The following is a 16,749-nucleotide window of genomic DNA, read 5'->3' as shown; positions in this document are numbered from 1 at the left end:
TCACTGGCTCCTCACTGAGCACTGAAGAAAGCATTACTTTATAACTGATGATCTGGTCAGGCCCCAGTCTGCTTTCAATTTTCAATCTGTCTAGAATTACTTAACTCAACTAACCTTCATATGCTCTATATTTATGTCTAACCTGGCCCACAATCCACTTCCTGTTCTTGCTTGGTCCTCTTCCTGCTCCATGCCTCCACTCCATCTCCCTATGTCAAATCTCCACATGTCAAAATCCTATCCATCCTTAAAATTCTAATTCAAAGGCCATCATCCCCCAAAAGTCTTCATGTTCTCACCAACTTGAAATGATATCTTCCTCCCCTAAATAAAACACTTGTTCACTGTCATAAGTATCATAAGTTTCTCAAAGGCATGTCTTACTTTTATCTTTGTATAGCTCATAGAACCTAGAAAATAGTAGGAAATCAAATATTTTTGAAGAGCAAGTGAAATAATTGAATAGATCAATGTGCAGATAGGTTCAAAAAGTAACTGAAGGACAATGACAATTTAATGTATAAGTTTTTATGTTTAAAATATAAACAGTAGGTCACCTTATCCTAATTAATTAAAATGAATAGGCTTTCAAGAAAGCCCTTCCCAAAACAATCTAACACCAATTTATAAAACAGTAAATGACACTCCTCTTAAGGTCCCATGAACAATAAGGGCAAACTTTTCCATAATTATTTTAAAAGTTAAAATGTAAAGTCCTGATAATTAATAGGTTAGCCCTCAGCTATGTAATAATCAACTAGATGTTCATAAAGATGAGGTTTCAGTATACTTTATTCTTTCAGAGATGATAAATGATAATAAAGATTATCTTACCTACATCTATGTTACACATGTGGGAAAATTCCCTTCAAGAAACTGCCTAACAAACTTAATGTTTCTATTCCTATCTAGTAAGATTCTTTTTTTATTTTTTGGTGGGGCAATGAGGGTTAAGTGACTTGCCCAGGGTCACACAGCTAGTAAGTGTCAAATATCTGAATCTGGATTTGAACTCAGGTCCTCCTGAATCCAGGGCTGGTGCTTTATCCACTGCGCCACCTAGCTGCCCCCTCTAGTAAGATTCTAATGCTGTCAATAATAATATTATTTGTTTTTTCTTTAAGTCTTTTGAGATATTTGATTATATACTTAAATGAATACTTAAGCAATCATGGAATATGTCACAATAACATCTATCCATCTCTACTGACAGAAGATAAGATGAAAGAGAAACAGGCCTATGTAAAGAGGAAAAGCAGAAAGAATGAGATTCTAGAATTGTTAACTGCCTTTTGAGAATACCCTCAGCAATGTAAAATATTATACAAAGGCCTTACATTTTTGTACTATAGCTCAAATATTTACTACATCTAGTTTTCAAGTGACTGATTTTTTTTTGGAGGGCGGGGCAGGGCAATGAGGGTTAAATGACTTGCCCAGGGTCACACAGCTATTAAGTGTCAAGTGTCTGAGGTCAAATTTGAACTCAGGTCCTCCTGAATCCAGTGCCAGTGTTTTATCCACTGAGCCACCTAGCTGCTCCTAAACCACCTAGCTGCCCCGGGACTGATCTTTAAAACAAACTACTAAATATATCAGTTCAGCATAAACTTACTAAGTTTTGACACTGTGAAACTTACAATTGGCCAAAATATTAAATATAATGCCTGATTATCCTCATTGTTAGTGCTTCCCCACCCCTCTAAAATTACTTTTTATATATTTTATACTGGCCAGCACATAGAAGTAAGCTCAATAAGGGCCAATTGGTCTGATAATTAGCAAGGTGTCATTGGCCAAATCTCCTTAAGCTGAGAAAACTGCATGATTATATTTGCCATTTTAGGTAAGTCCTTTATGCTGAAATTAAATCTGGACACAAGTTATACCAACTAAACTTGTAGCAAAAACTGTATTAGTATTCATTTAAAATATGTTGCATGGTTTTAATTGTAGAGTTCTTACATATCACTGATATCAATAAAAAATCACAAGGTTTCAAGGCCACCAGTATGCTTTTTACTTTTAAGGCTCCCTTCAACTGAAAAAAGTAAGGAAAGGAATGAAAAATATTACTGAGACAGAAGACAGGACAGTACAGTTTTGCTGAGCTAGATATCGCATTCTTATTACAAAGCTCTCCTGTAATTGAGGTGAGCAAACAAGATGGAGGGAAAAGCCTTATTTTATTTAGAATTTGTCTCTATTTCTAGAGAGAATATTATAAGAAGAAGAGCAGAGAACAGAATCTGTTCTCATTACCTGAATTAAGTTAGAATAACTCAATTGCCACGGGTTAAGCACCAATTAGCTAATGAATACCTCTAGCAGAGGGTTCTGAAGAGGTTAGTTCTAATGCAAAGCTTAAAAGTTCAAAAGGCAGAATCAAATCTGCTGCAACACTTAGAAAGATCTGACCTGCAGATGTCAAAATTATTAAAAATAACTTGGAGAGAACATCAGAGGGCTTATGTAAAGTAAGTCTAAACAAAAAAAAGTCTCTTCTCTGAACAAAAGGCTACTGGTTTAACCTTTAGTGTGTCTCCCTAAAAATATCTGTCATCCCTTTTCTTGAAAACTAGTTACAAATTCCTATAATTTGTTAATAAAGAGTTGATAAGTTTAGAAAAAGAAATAGAAATTTCTAAATTTCTCCAAGGCAACAGCATGACTGAAAGGATCAAAGGCTACAGAGTTCCATCTAGTGGAAAACCAACCACACTGCAAATAACCATACATATATATGTGATATATACATATGCATGCATATACATATACATAAAAGAAAACTATAAATCATAATTCTTGAGTCTGAAAGTTTTGGGGGAAAAGTTTATCTTAGGAATATATTTAGAAAGGGAGAGACATAAACAAAACACAATGGGGCTGGAGAAAGACAGCATGGAGTCAGGAAGACTTGAGTTAAAGTCATACCACCTGCACATAATAGCTGTGTGATTTGGGTAGCTCTAAGACTATAAAAGGCCAATCTGTATCTGTGGATAAATCAGAAGTTCACCAAATTTCTATATCTTGATTTAATCACAGCTTAATGGCTAAAAATATTCTCTCTCTCTCTCTCTCTCTCTCTCACACACACACACACACACTTTTTTTTGTGTATATAAGTATCTTTACAATAGAATATTTCAGTAGTTTCAAAGAGAACCTTCGAAAAAGATGAATAGCAATTGAACTGAATCTTTTTACCTAAAGGAAGTGAATTTGGCCCAGCAGCATCTATAGATAGAGCCATAGTAGCCATCTCTAAGGAAGAGGTGGCCCTTCCTCTTGAAAAAAAGTCAATCTTCTCCATCTCCCACCTCCATTTGTGTCTTCGATTTAATCCTATGCAAAAATATGTCTCTTTAATCATTTACCTTCCCTTTCTAATCGTTAATCTCTCTTGATACATACATTAGTTCATTTTTTAATGACTATATTCCATCTTAAAAAAACTTTCATTTAACACAAACAAAACTACTAGAAAAACTACTAGAAAAAGTGGTCTGCATCCATTGCCTCAACTTCCTTACCTCCCACTCACATCTCAACCACTTACAATCTAACTTCCAATCAACTACCCCAAAGTTTACCAATTATTTCAAATGTCAAATCCACAGACCTTTTTCACTATCCTTATTCTTCTTGATCTGCAGCATTTGACACTGCTGACCATGAGCTCCCTGGGGGTTTTCATTACACAGATGAAAATGCTGTGGCTATTCTGTCTGACCTCAACTTCTATTGATGGATCACAATCTATGTCATGCACCAAGACTTTTAGGACATCCTGATTAAACCACGGTTCTCTCAAGGAGCCTCTTGTCTATTTACACTTTTGTCTCTTGGTGACTTCATCACTTCCCATGGGTTCAATTAGTGCCTCTAAGAAGATGACTCCTAAAGTTATTTATCTAGCTTTCACTCCTCTCCTGTGTTCCTGCCCACATTACTACGCTTACTTACCATCTCCGCCTTGATATTCCAAAAAGATCTCAAACTCAGCATTCTAAAACAGAATTATCTTTCACCCTATAGCCATCCCTCTTTATAATTTCCTGATTTCTGTTGAAGGCATCACCACCTTTCTAGTTGCCTAGGTTAATAACTTCAAAGTTATCCTTAATTTGCCCCTTTCTTTCATTCCTCATCCAACCAGTTGCTGGATTTTCTAGATTCACCCTCCACAATACCTCTCAGAGCTGTTCTCTTTTCTCTGCTCACCCAGCCACCATTCTAATTTTGGACTTCATCACCCCACACCTGGACTACTAGAAAAGTGTCTTAATTGGTTGTTCTCTTTTCCAATTCATCCTCAACACAGTTGCTTAATTGTATGTCTGCCCCCGTCACTCCCTTATTCAAAAAACTTTGATGGCTCCTCTATTGTCTGTAAAAAAAAGTACAAACTCTTATGTCTAGCATTTAAAGTCCTTTACAATTTGGCTCTGATATATTTCCAGATTTGATTCCCATTACTCCTCTTTCCAGCAGCCTTCATTCTAGCTAACGTGGACTACCTGCTGCTATTCACCAGACCAACTTTTTTTTATTCCTTTCTGCTTCCTCTGGAGAGGATGTTCCCATGCCTAGAATACTATTACTCTTCAATAAGATGTCCTGAAACCCTAGCTCTATTCTAGGCCCCTCTCAGATGCCCCTACCTACACAAGACCATGCCTGATCAGCCTCATTGTTAGTGCTTCCCCACCCCTCTAAAATTACTTTATATATATTTTATACTGGCCAGCACATAGAAGTCAGCTCAATAAGGGCTTATTTTTCTAGCACAGGGTCTGGCACATGGGAAGCAATTCATGGATACTTGCTGAATTTATCTGAAAGCCAGGAAAGCTGCATTCAAGTTCCAACTATGTGACTTATAGTTGAAGGAACTCACTTATGTGCCATTACCTTTCTAGACCTCTTTACCTATAAAATAAATGAACTAGACTATGTGATCATAAAGCTAAACAATATTTGATATTTAGTTTTCTCCTTTATCCTTTTCTTATTACTATGGTTTATGGTCTTCCCAATAAATTGTCTATGAGCTTATGAACATGTTACTCACTCAGTAGTTTTTTTTTCTATTACAAGCCAGATGACCAAGACAGCTGTCTGTCTTGACTGAGAAGGCAAGGAATAGAGACAAACCATCTCTCCAGCTTCATACATAATTCTATTATGCTACATTGTTGTGATTTCACAAGATTCTTTGGGTTGGAAGATATACTTAGAGATATTACACTGGGCAAGTCACTTAACCCCAATTGCCTCACGCAAAAAAAAAAAAAAAAAAAGAGATATTACAGCCAGTCAGTCTCAATGTCATTACAAGTTGGGCATGGGCTCAGTTATTAAACCGTAATCATAATTGATTTATTTCACTCCCATTGATAGTAGTAAATAATGTAAATAGAAAATTCTAAGAGTTTGGTAAGTACTATCTTTAGACTCAAATTTTCAAAAGTTAGATTCAGAGCTAAATTTTTAAACAATTCATTAATATAAGTTTGTCAAGGGGGCAGCTAGGTGGTGCAAGTGGATAAAGCACCAGCCCTGGATTCAGGTCAGCCCTGGATTCAGGAAGACCTGAGTTCAAATATGGCCTCAGACACTTGACACTTACTAGCTGTGTGACCCTGGGCAAGTCACTTAACCCTCATTGCCTCCAAAAAAAAAAAAAAAGAATATGTTTGTCAAATAAAAACAAAACACTTTAAATAGCATTAGACATTTTTGTTGATTTCTTTTTAAAACATCATTTTGTAATCACTAAAATATGCAAATATATCAAAAAGAATAAGGAAATTAAATAATCAAATCACACAAAAATGTGTTATAACATAGGCATAGCAACTGAATTCTGGGGAGTATTTTTAACTAGAAATTCACCGGAGCACCTTTTTTCCTCACCAAATCCAATTTTACCTAACCATAACAACAAAAACACCTTAAAAAAATATTTAGACAAGGCCTGACCATACTCTGACCCTAAACAAACTGCTCTAATCAATGCCATTATAACATAGAGTTAAACTGATTCCCAGATAGATTCCATAGTAAAAATTTTAGTTTTAAGGTAGGGAGCAGTCAAAAACCTGTGAGCAGTGGTCAATCTTTTTGTTAACATAAGGGATAATTTACTCTAAAACCCACTAAAGCTAGCTAGCTGGCTGTGGCAAGAACATTTTACCAAGACTGAAAGCTCACCCAAGAACCTATTCAATTTTTCTTCTTTTTACTGTCTTTTTATCACATTCTTTTTTCTTATCCATCTTTTTCTCCCCTCTAGTAAATGAACATAATTTGGAATTGATTCATAATAAATACATAAAACATTTACTAAAGTTATTGAACAAAGTTTTATACTTCCTATTATTTTAATAATAGGAAAACCAAGAGGGGCAGCTAGGTGGCACAGTGGATAAAATACCAGCCCTGGATTCAGGAGGACCTGAATTCAAAGCCGGCCTCATTGGCTGTGTGACCCTGGGCAAGTCACTTAACCCCTAATTGCCTCTCAAAAAACCCCCCAAAAAACAAGTATGTGGAATGGTTTTTGTTTGTTTGTTTTGGGGGGTTTTTTTTGCGGGGCAAAGGAGGTTAGGTTAAGTGACCACACAGCTAGCAACTGTCAAGTGTCTGAGGCCACATTTGAACTCAGGTCCTCCTGAATCCAAGGCCAGTGCTTTATCCACTGCGCCACCTAGCTGCCCCCCGAATATCTTTTTAACTTTTAAAAAATCTGCAAGTTGCTTGTTACTTGGATGGTCTCAATTTTTTTACCCTATGGTCCAAAGGTCCCCAAAAGAAAATTTCCTATCCAAACCAGTTTTAGAAGGTATAACTTTCCAAATAAGAAAAGTATACTCAAACTTTAATGATACCTGAAGGATAACTTTAATTCTCTCACTTTTATAATTATTTTTGAGAGTTCTCATAATAGATAATCTTTTTTATCCACCCAGAAAGGCTGATTGTTCCTTTCCTTTACTGTCATTTTCAACAAATATTCACCAAATGAGAATGGACAACTTATGCTGCATGGTTATGAGGTTTTAAATTAAGTTCCAGTTATGAACTTCAGGTGCTTAGCCTCCATTTTTTGACTTTCTATAAAGTCTCATTTTCATTTTGCACTATTAACAGTAGCACATGTTTTACTTAGTACCATACCTTGTTGTCTTCCCAATAAAGTGCAAAACATTCATCTCCTGGTTTCCACATTCTTCCACATTCCACAGGAAGAGAAGATTCCAATGCTTTTTCCGGTTTGATTGGCCCAGATCTCCTTTTGGGTCCACTATTATAAAATAACATTTTATCATCAAAAGCTGGAGCCCCAGTGGATCCTGCAGACTTAATAGGGTCCAGCTCGTCTTCCTTTCATTGAAAACTTATCAACCTCTCCATTTGGTACACCACTGAAGCCATCAGTTCTAACAGAGGTTGGGGTAATCAGTATTCATACTAAAATGTTTTCATTTTTCATACCACTAAAGGCTTCATTACTTTATTGTTCGTGTTTTCCTTTCATATAACTGATCAGGGGTTTGATGTTGGTTTTCCCTGTTTCCCACGCTTTTGATTATTATGGTCTATGGTTTCTTGAGGAAGTGGGCTTTCTTTTACTTCCCAGTAAGGATGGACCTTTCCCTGGTCTAGTTTGCATAGAGTTATCTCTTTTTTAAAAGCCCATCATTCTGGTGAGAAAGTTGAAGGATATGCAACATCCTTAATTCTGTCATTTCTAGCATAAGGTCTATCACACTTCATTCTCGTCTTCTGTCCATGCTTCGTGTAACCACAGAAGAGCTCTGGTCTTCAGGACCTCTGCTCCTAGGTAAACCACTGTTTTCTAAATTTGTCTTGAAATTCTGAGTGTCCCTTTGAAAACGAGGAGGTTTTTCATTCCTTGGTTGTCTGGTATCGTTCGAGGAAGGTGTCGTGGTTGATTATAGTCTTTTACTCCATTTTGTTCATTATTCAACAGTCTAGTGTGGTCCCTGATGAGCGCTGAGACTGTGATTTGGATGCTAAAAAGTAAAAGGGTATTAAATTAATATCATACTAAGGTATACATTCTTGGTTAGTATGGACACCATTCATACTTGGTACAATATGTACTGAATAGCCCATACATTAGTGAACATGAATTATGATTAATCTCCCTATGTCTTATACTCCTAAAAAATAAGTAAGGTTTTAAATTTATAGTTGACTTATAATTAACCAGAGGTGAACAAAGATGAACAAAGGTATGGACCATGCAAAATAGTGGATAATCAAAAAGTCATTTATTTTTGGCTTTAATACTTACATTTCAACACAGGCAAGTCTGCTGCTCTGGGAACTCACTTAAAAAGAAACAATTAATTGAAATCATATTATGAAGAGTTAACTTATATGATGCTATGAAAGTGTCCAGTTTTTTTTCTACCATCTTGACCCTTGTTCATCTATTTACAAAAATCATTTCCATGCTGGAAATAGCGTCTCATAGATGAATAAAAATGTAATGGTTCTCAATTTAGGTGGCTAGACTAGATAATTTCAAAAGGTCTCATATAACTTTAAAATTCTATGGTTCTAAATGTTTAGTTTGCAAAAGGCTACTTTTACAAGCCAAATGATAGTAGTGCACATTATAGGTCAACAAAGTAAGGAATTAAAGCAGTGTAAACGCTAACAGTGTAAGAAAGTGGTAGTCAACAGTCTATCAAATTTGAGATAAACACTTGGGGAATATAAAACAGTTTAGGAAATCAGTCTATTTATAATTTAAAATTCATCTTCAAAGTCTGGGGACTTTTATTTCAAATAAGTATAAACGAGTTCATTAAATTTTATTACAATGATAAAACTATATTTAGAATCTGTATTATAAATTATGTTACCAGTATTCTGAATTCAACAATTATTAACCTGTATACTTCTTGGTAAAATTATGGTAGACATTCAAGGTAACTTTAAATAAAGATACCAATTTGTTGGGTATGTCTTATTTTTTCATAATGGATACATTGTCTATAATGGGGGGGGGGGGGGGGCGAGGGAATGAAGGTTAAATGACTTGCCCAGGGTCACACCAGCTAGTAAGTATCAAGTGTCTGAGGCCGGATTTGAGCTCAGGTCTCCTGAGTCCAGGGCCAGTGCTTTATCGACTGGCACCACCTAGCTGCCCCCTATAATGTTTTTTAAGTAATAATGTTATTGAATTGGTATGTGACTTTTGGAAAGGGATGACTTGTAGCAATTGGGAGGGGGCTGGAGATAAGATGGTAGAGTAGAACATTCAAGCAGAACTCTCCTCGCCAACATTCTCTCCAAAAACCTTGAATTAATGTGTCAAATCGAATTCTGGAGCAGCAATAGCCAAAAGTCAGGGTAAGCTATTTTCCAGCCCCAAATAACTTAAAGATGTTAGAATGAAAAGTCTGTGACATTGAGATGGAAGCGGGTAGAGGAGCAATAGTACAATCATAACACCAGTTGTGGGGCCTCGGAGGTGGCAGCAGCAGCAGCAGTTTCAGGAGAAGATAGGGGTATCAGATAACTGGTCAGAAAAGAAATTACAAGGGATCCCTGTACTGAGTACTGGGCATAGGGCTTGGCACAGTTTGTAACTCCATTACCCATAAACAGTTCCTGGATGCAGTTCCAGGGCAGAAAGGAGCTAGATGCATTTGTTGAAATAAGAGCAGGGTTTCTACCGTGTAAGGACCAGAGTCCAGACTAGGAGAGCTGGGACCACACTTCTCCCAAGATTCACACCACCTTGGAATGCACAGACAAATTACAACCCCCCCAGAACTAGTTATGAAAACAGCAGAACAAAAAAGCCTGAACCTTGGGACAGTGATCCCCTAACCCATATCACCCCCACTTATCCCCTGGAAAGATGAGCAAACAACAAGAAGAACCTGACCATAAAAAGCTTCAATGTGTAGAGAAAAGCTCAAGATACAAACTCAGAAGACAGTGTTAAAAGAACTATGAGCAAAGTCTCAAGGGAAAAAAATGCAGATTGGACACAAGTCCAACAAAAATTCCTAGAGAGCTAAAGGAAATTTTGAGGGGGGTGGGGGGGGGGCCGGGGCAATGAGGGTTAAGTGGACTTGCCCGGGGTCATACAGCTAGTAAGTGTCAAGTGTCTAAGCCATATTTGAACTCGGGTCCTCCTGATCCAGGGCCAGTGTTTATCATTGCGCCACCTAGCTACACAATAGAAAAAAATTTTTAAAGAGCAAAAAATGATATTGAAAAAATCAGAGTATAGAGGGAACATTGGGAAATGAAATAAGCATGCAAGAAAAATACAAAAAGAAAAATTAGCAGCTTGGTAAAAAAGGTACAAAAAAAAAAAAGCTAAAGAAAATACATCTACAAAACAGAATTAGCCAAATGGTAAACATGGTACAAAACTTCACATGAAGAAATGTAACTCCTTAAAAAACAGAAGTGGCCAATTGTAAAAGGGGGTATCAAAGCTTATTGAAGATATGAAGAGGCAGTTTTCAGAAGAAATCAAAGCTATTAATAGTCATAGAAAAATGCTCTGAAATCCACTAGTGATTAGAGAAATGCACATTAAAATAACTGAGGTACCACCACACATATCAGAAATGGCTAACAGAAAAGAAAAATGACAAATGCTGGGAGATAATATAGAAAAAATAGGGACACTAATGCACCACTGTGTGAGTTGTGAACTGCCCTAACCATTTGGGGAGTAACAATTTTGGAACTATGCCTATGAGGGGCTATAAAATGCTGCATATTCATTGACCCAGCAATACCCACTACTGAGATCTGTACCCCCAAGAGATTAAAAAAACAAGAAAGAAAGGACCCATATGTACAGAATAGTTATAGCAGCTCTTTTGTGGTAGCAATAATTGGCCATCGAGGGGATGTCTATCAATTGGGGAATGGCTGAACAAATTGTGGTATAAGATTTTTGGAGGAATACTTTTTTGTTAGTAAGAAGTTATATGAATTTTAGCAAAGTGAAGTGAGCAGAATGAGAACACTGTACACAGTACACAATAGTGTAATGACAATCAATTGTGAAAGACTTAGATACTCTAATCAATAAAAATGATGCCAACATTCCAAACGTTTAGGATGAAAATGCTATCTACTCTAGAGAGAGACCTGATGAACTCTGAGTGCAGTCTGACTGAACTAGGAAGGGACCCAAAGACAATACTACACTATTAAGAATCTCAAAAGACTGAATGCACAGAAATCAAATGGATACCCCTTTGGGTATAGATAGCTTTTCTTCAAATAAGAACATAACATTGTGATACTTCAACATTAGTCTTGAATATCCACATAAAATCTCACAGCCTTTGCATGAAAGTGAAACTTAACAGTCTTTGAAATACTGGATATCCTAAAGTAGAATGGGGATGACACTAGTCTTAGGACCCAATATATAGATCTTCAGTTGCCATCAACATAGTACTGAAACAAAAGCCATTCTCCTGAAACTGACCTGATTCTTGGGTTGAATTTCTGTACCTTGATAGCCTATAGTACTGGCTTCCCTTGAACAGAATCCCATAAACATCTAATTCCCCTAAAACCCAGTACTCAAACTCCTTACAACACTTTTGGCCCTAACTAAACAGTCTTTAACCATATTAAATCCTAATGCCTGTTAGAATACTTGATGGTTGTGAATGCAGTTATAGAAGTTTGCCATAAAACAAACTAAAAATAATGCAGAACAGGCTCTTAAACTGAGTGACTATTGTGATAATGGAAATTGTTCTTTGTAATATGTTCAAGTTTGATGCAGAAATTGATATCTGTTACAACTCAAGTGTTTTTTAATACATGCATACCACCCACCCTTATCAAACGAAAACATGTCCCAAACAGCAAAAGAATTGAATTCTAACATAGTAGGATATTAAGGGAAATAAGCAGATAGCCAAAAGGAAAAAAAAAAATCTTCACTTGAACAAAATTTTGTCTTCAATACAAAAGTCTTTTAAAAATTTTAACAATTGACTTTAGTTCTTCTTTGTGGTTGTCAATGGTTCAACAGTTCAATATACCATTATATTCCTCCTATTTTCTACATAATTCAAGAGCACAACTGAGCTGGATAGAATTAACTTTAAACTCCGAAGGAAAACCCAAATGAGTTTTTCCTTTCAGAAGAAACCCTCATTGTAACACCTAAGCAATGAAGCCTTCAAAAAAACCTCCACTTTCAAATGTGTTTTACACACACTTTAGAGCAGAGTTTTTTTCAGCTGAGGTTCATGAACTTCATGGGTTTTGAAAAATATATTCTTATAACTTTTTTCCATAACTTATTTTCTTTGTAATCCTATGAATTTTATGAATTTTTTTTGTTTTTTGTTTTTTGGTGAGGCAATTGGGGTTAAGTGACTTGCCCAGGGTCACACAGCTAGTAAGTGTCAAGTGTCTGAGGCCAGATTTGAACTCAGGTCTTCCTGACTCCAGGGCCGGTGCTCTATCCACTGCGCCACCTAGCTGCCCCTATTTTATGAATTTTAAAGCATAATTATGAGAGGGGGTGCACAGACTTAAAGAGACTGCCAAAGTGTTCTAGCACACACAAGATTATAAAACTTCTTTAAAGAATTAAGAACCATCTGACTGATGACTTTGCAGAATCATTTAACAAATGTTCAAAACTCTTGACAAAAATAGCTTTTACATGGAATCTTTTTCATCAACAAACGACAAGGCACATATGAACTGCCAATAAATCTCCTGGCCTTTTCTTAACCCTTATCCTTTTTGAGCTTCTTGTCACCTTTGACATGTCCATTACCCTCTTCTCTAGGTTTCCATGACACTGCTCTCTCCTGGTTCTCCTTCCTTCTCTTCTGACTGCTCCTCAATCCTCTTTTCTGGATCTTCATCCAAGTCATGCTTATTAATCATGCCCAAGGCTCTGTCCTATGCCTGCTTTTGTTTTCATTCTATACTGTTTGACTTGGTGACCTGATCAGTTCCTGTGGAATCAATCACTGTTTCTATACTAAGGATTCTCAGCTCTGTGTGTATAGTTCTAACCTTTCTACTCAACTCTAGCTTCATATTGCTTATACTGAAATCAAACTGAATCTCACACATCCATTTTTTTTTATTTTTTTTTTACTGAGGCAATTGGGGTTAAGTGACTTGCCCAGGGTCACACAGCTAGCAAGTGTTAAGTATCTGAGGCCAGACTTGAACTCAGGTACTCCTGACTCCAGGGCCAGTGCTCTATCCACTGTACCACCTAGCTGCCCCTTCACACATCCATTTTAAACTCAACATGACTAAAACTTATTTGTCTTTTCCCAAAAACATTTTTATTATCATAGAGTGCACACCATCCTCTCAGTCACCAGAGCTTACATTCTAGAACTCATCTTCAACTCTTTTATACCCCAAATCCAATGAACTGCAAACTCCTACTGTTTCTACCTTTGTTAACATTTCATCTCTCTTCTAAGACTGTGGCTACCACTATGGTATAGGTCTTCATCACCTTACACCTAGACAACTGAAACAGATCTGATGGTTGGTCTCTTTTTCTCAAGTCTCTCTCCTATTCCTGTACCTCCACTACTCGAATGTCAAATTGATCTTCCTAAAGCAAAGATCTGACTGATTCATTCTCATTCTTTCTTTCTCTCTCTCTCTCTCTCTCTCTCTCTCTCTCTCTCACACACACACACACACACACACACACACACACACACACACACGCCCCTCAGGATAAAATATCATTTAATTGTTTGGCTTTTAAAGACCTTCACAATTTGGTTCCTTACCTTTCCAGGCTTCTTACATCTTACTCCATTTCACATCCTCTGTAAACTAGTGATACTATCCTCCTTGCTGTTCCTCACACCAAAAACTACCTACCTCTCAATTCCAGATGTTTTAACTTGCTGTCCCCCCATATCTGGAATCTTCCTTTACCTCATCTCTGACTCCTTCAAGTTTCAGCTAAAGTTTTCCCTTTTGCAAGAAGCTTTCCTGATCCTCCTTAATCTTAATGCCTTCCCTCTGAGATTATCTTCAACTGATCCTGTATATATCTTGTTTGTATATAGTTACTTGGATGTTGTCTCCTCCATTAGACTGTGAGATCCCTGAAAACGGGAACGGTTATTTGCCTTTCATTAATCCTTGGCACTCAACACAATAGGCCCTTTATAATGTGTTTTGACTTGACAAGACAAGATTTATTAATTACTTGTTTAAGAATTGACCCAGTCTCAGTTTTATACCTGAAACCACAAAAAAGCAAATAATTAAAATTTTGTTTTAATTATAAACATCAGAGCGTTGGAACCTAAGCTTATCTAAAGCACAGAAGTTAAAGGATTTTCCTATAAATTTTGCCAATACTGATTAGTACAACTATCCCACATATTGAGCAACTGTATTCAACACTATAAGAGGAAGATTTAAAGTAAGTGTTAGTAGATATCCAGGCAGTATTCAAAGGAAGACATTCAACTATCAAAAGTTGTATTTTTTAAAAGCTTCAAATCTAATCACTGATTAGAGAAATGCAAATTAAAGCAATTGAAATTCTATCTCACATTCATCAGACTGGCAAAGATGACCAAAGAAAATGGTAAATGGGAAAACGAATATTGCTGTCCTGTTGCTGGACTTGAGAATGGACACAAACAATCTGGAAAGCAATTTGGAATTATACACAAAAAGCTGTTCAACAGTATGAACCCTTTATTTGATCCAGCTATAAGACCACTAGTACTATACCAAAAAGGGATCAAAGAAAAAAGAAAATATTTCATAGGTAGAAAAATATAATTGCACTTTTTGTTATGGCAGAAGCCTGGAAACAAAGGGAATGTCAATCAATTGAAGAATAAGTTATGGTACATGAATATGATGGAATACCTCTATAAAAAATGAGAAAATAGGTGATCTCAAGAAGATATGGAAAGACTTGTATGAACTTATTGAGAGTGAAACAATTTATATTATTATATATTATAATTATAAATTGTTAAATTATTAAATTGTTATAATTATAAATTATTTTATAATTATATTATAAAAATTAATAATGCTGAAGACATTTATAAACTGATGAAGAAAGAAATAAGTAGAACCAGAACAACAATTTACAACAAAAAACACTGTGAAGAGTAGGCAACTAGGTGGAACAGTGGAGAGAATGCCAGACCTGGAGTAAGGAAGATTTGAGTTCAAATCTAGCCTCAGACATTTATTAGTTCTGTGACCCTAGGCAAATCACTTAACTGCTGTCTGTCTAGGTTTTCTCAAGTGTAAAGTGAGGAAAATAACAGCACATACCTCCTAGGGTGGTTTTGAGGATTAAATGAAAAGTTATTTGTAAAATACTTTGCTAATCATAATGCATTATATAAATGCTAGCAATCATTATTAAAATAACTCTGAAAGCTGTAAAAACTCTAATCGATACAATGACTATCCATAATTCCAGAGGATCAGTGACCACCTTTTGCTGTGGAAGTGCTATATTTAAAGTACTGAATGAGATATATATTTTTGTATAGTCTGAGAGAATGTGTTTTGCCTAACTTTGTGTATTTGTCATGAGATGTCTAGTTTTTAAAATTTTCTTTTCTTAATGGAGTTGGGAGAAAATAGATTTCAATTAATTCAAGGTTCTTTTGTTGTTTTAATGAGGAGGGTGTGGGGTAAAGATATGGAAAGTTGCATGCACTTTTAGATGAAGTCTATGTATTGCTAGTTTGGCTTAATTGTTTTACAAAAACTTCTCTTGGGGTTGGAGACATCTATAAATGTTTGTAATGCAAAAACAAAATATCAATAAAGTTAAAAAACAAACAGACCTTTTCTCAAAGCTTATCCTTCAACTTTTCTGCAGCAACTGATTTAACATGACTGGCCACCTTTTCCTACCATATTCTCTTTTGTCTTCAGGTTTTGGGGACACTGCTATTTTCTGGTTCTCCTACCCAGCAAACAACTCCTCCTCGGTGTTCTTAGCTGAATCTTTATGCATTTTTGATTTAGTTGTAAGTTAAAGTCTCAGCAGGGGACAAAAAGCACCAGGAAGAGTTGGCTTCAGAACTTACAGTTTTGGCTGCTTTTCGATTTATAAAAATGTTACTAAAATATCTATAACTTGATTTAATATAACATTAAAATAGTCTAAGAGATTCATTCATTAAATGACTTTAACTGACAAATTATCAGTGCAAGGAATGTTTAATGTACCTACCATAAATCCTATTTTGAGCAAGAACTATGTTAATGTCCTAATTTATATGTTTTTGTCATGTCTCAGATAAAAGCCCATACAGTGACATATACTTGATGTTGTAGATATAAAAACATGATTATATCAAAAGTTCTATATAACAAATATATTATCAACTTCCTGGCTATTTAGAAGTTAATCTACTTAACCAACCAAAGATGTTGGTTTTAGAGTCTGGTATTTATATACAGAAATTATATCTGAGTAAATCTGTAATGATAAATAGTTTGAATCCCCTCTTACCCTGTTTGTGATGTGTTTCACCTTCTTATCTCCCTACCTGGCCCCAAGGGGCAGCTAGGTGGTTCAGTGGATAGAACACCAGCCCTGGAGTCAAGAGGATGTGAGTGTTCACCTCAGACACTTATTAACTGTGTGACTCCGGGCAAGTTACTTAACCCCAATCACCTTAAACATCCAGGGCCATGTCCAGTTGTCCTGATATACAT

At 36.1% G+C, this 16,749-nt stretch overlaps 1 protein-coding gene across 1 annotated transcript in view; it reads right to left on the bottom strand.

The window, feature by feature from the left end:
- TDRD3 (tudor domain containing 3) overlaps positions 1-16,749 on the bottom strand; it is a 172,922-nt gene that overhangs the window by 50,071 nt on the left and 106,102 nt on the right. Inside the window, 13 exon segments of the mRNA XM_043996878.1 lie at positions 7,186-7,377; positions 7,379-7,456; positions 7,458-7,492; positions 7,495-7,522; positions 7,524-7,580; positions 7,582-7,650; positions 7,652-7,703; positions 7,705-7,721; positions 7,723-7,788; positions 7,790-7,810; positions 7,812-7,945; positions 7,948-8,025; positions 8,028-8,045. Of these exon segments, the coding sequence (XP_043852813.1) occupies positions 7,186-7,377; positions 7,379-7,456; positions 7,458-7,492; positions 7,495-7,522; positions 7,524-7,580; positions 7,582-7,650; positions 7,652-7,703; positions 7,705-7,721; positions 7,723-7,788; positions 7,790-7,810; positions 7,812-7,945; positions 7,948-8,025; positions 8,028-8,045 (845 nt within the window).

This window comes from Dromiciops gliroides, chromosome 3 (assembly GCF_019393635.1).
Source record: "Dromiciops gliroides isolate mDroGli1 chromosome 3, mDroGli1.pri, whole genome shotgun sequence".
Lineage (NCBI taxonomy): Eukaryota > Metazoa > Chordata > Mammalia > Microbiotheria > Microbiotheriidae > Dromiciops > Dromiciops gliroides.
Note: the sequence above shows the minus strand (reverse complement) of the source record. Positions and strands in the feature narration are given on the sequence as shown.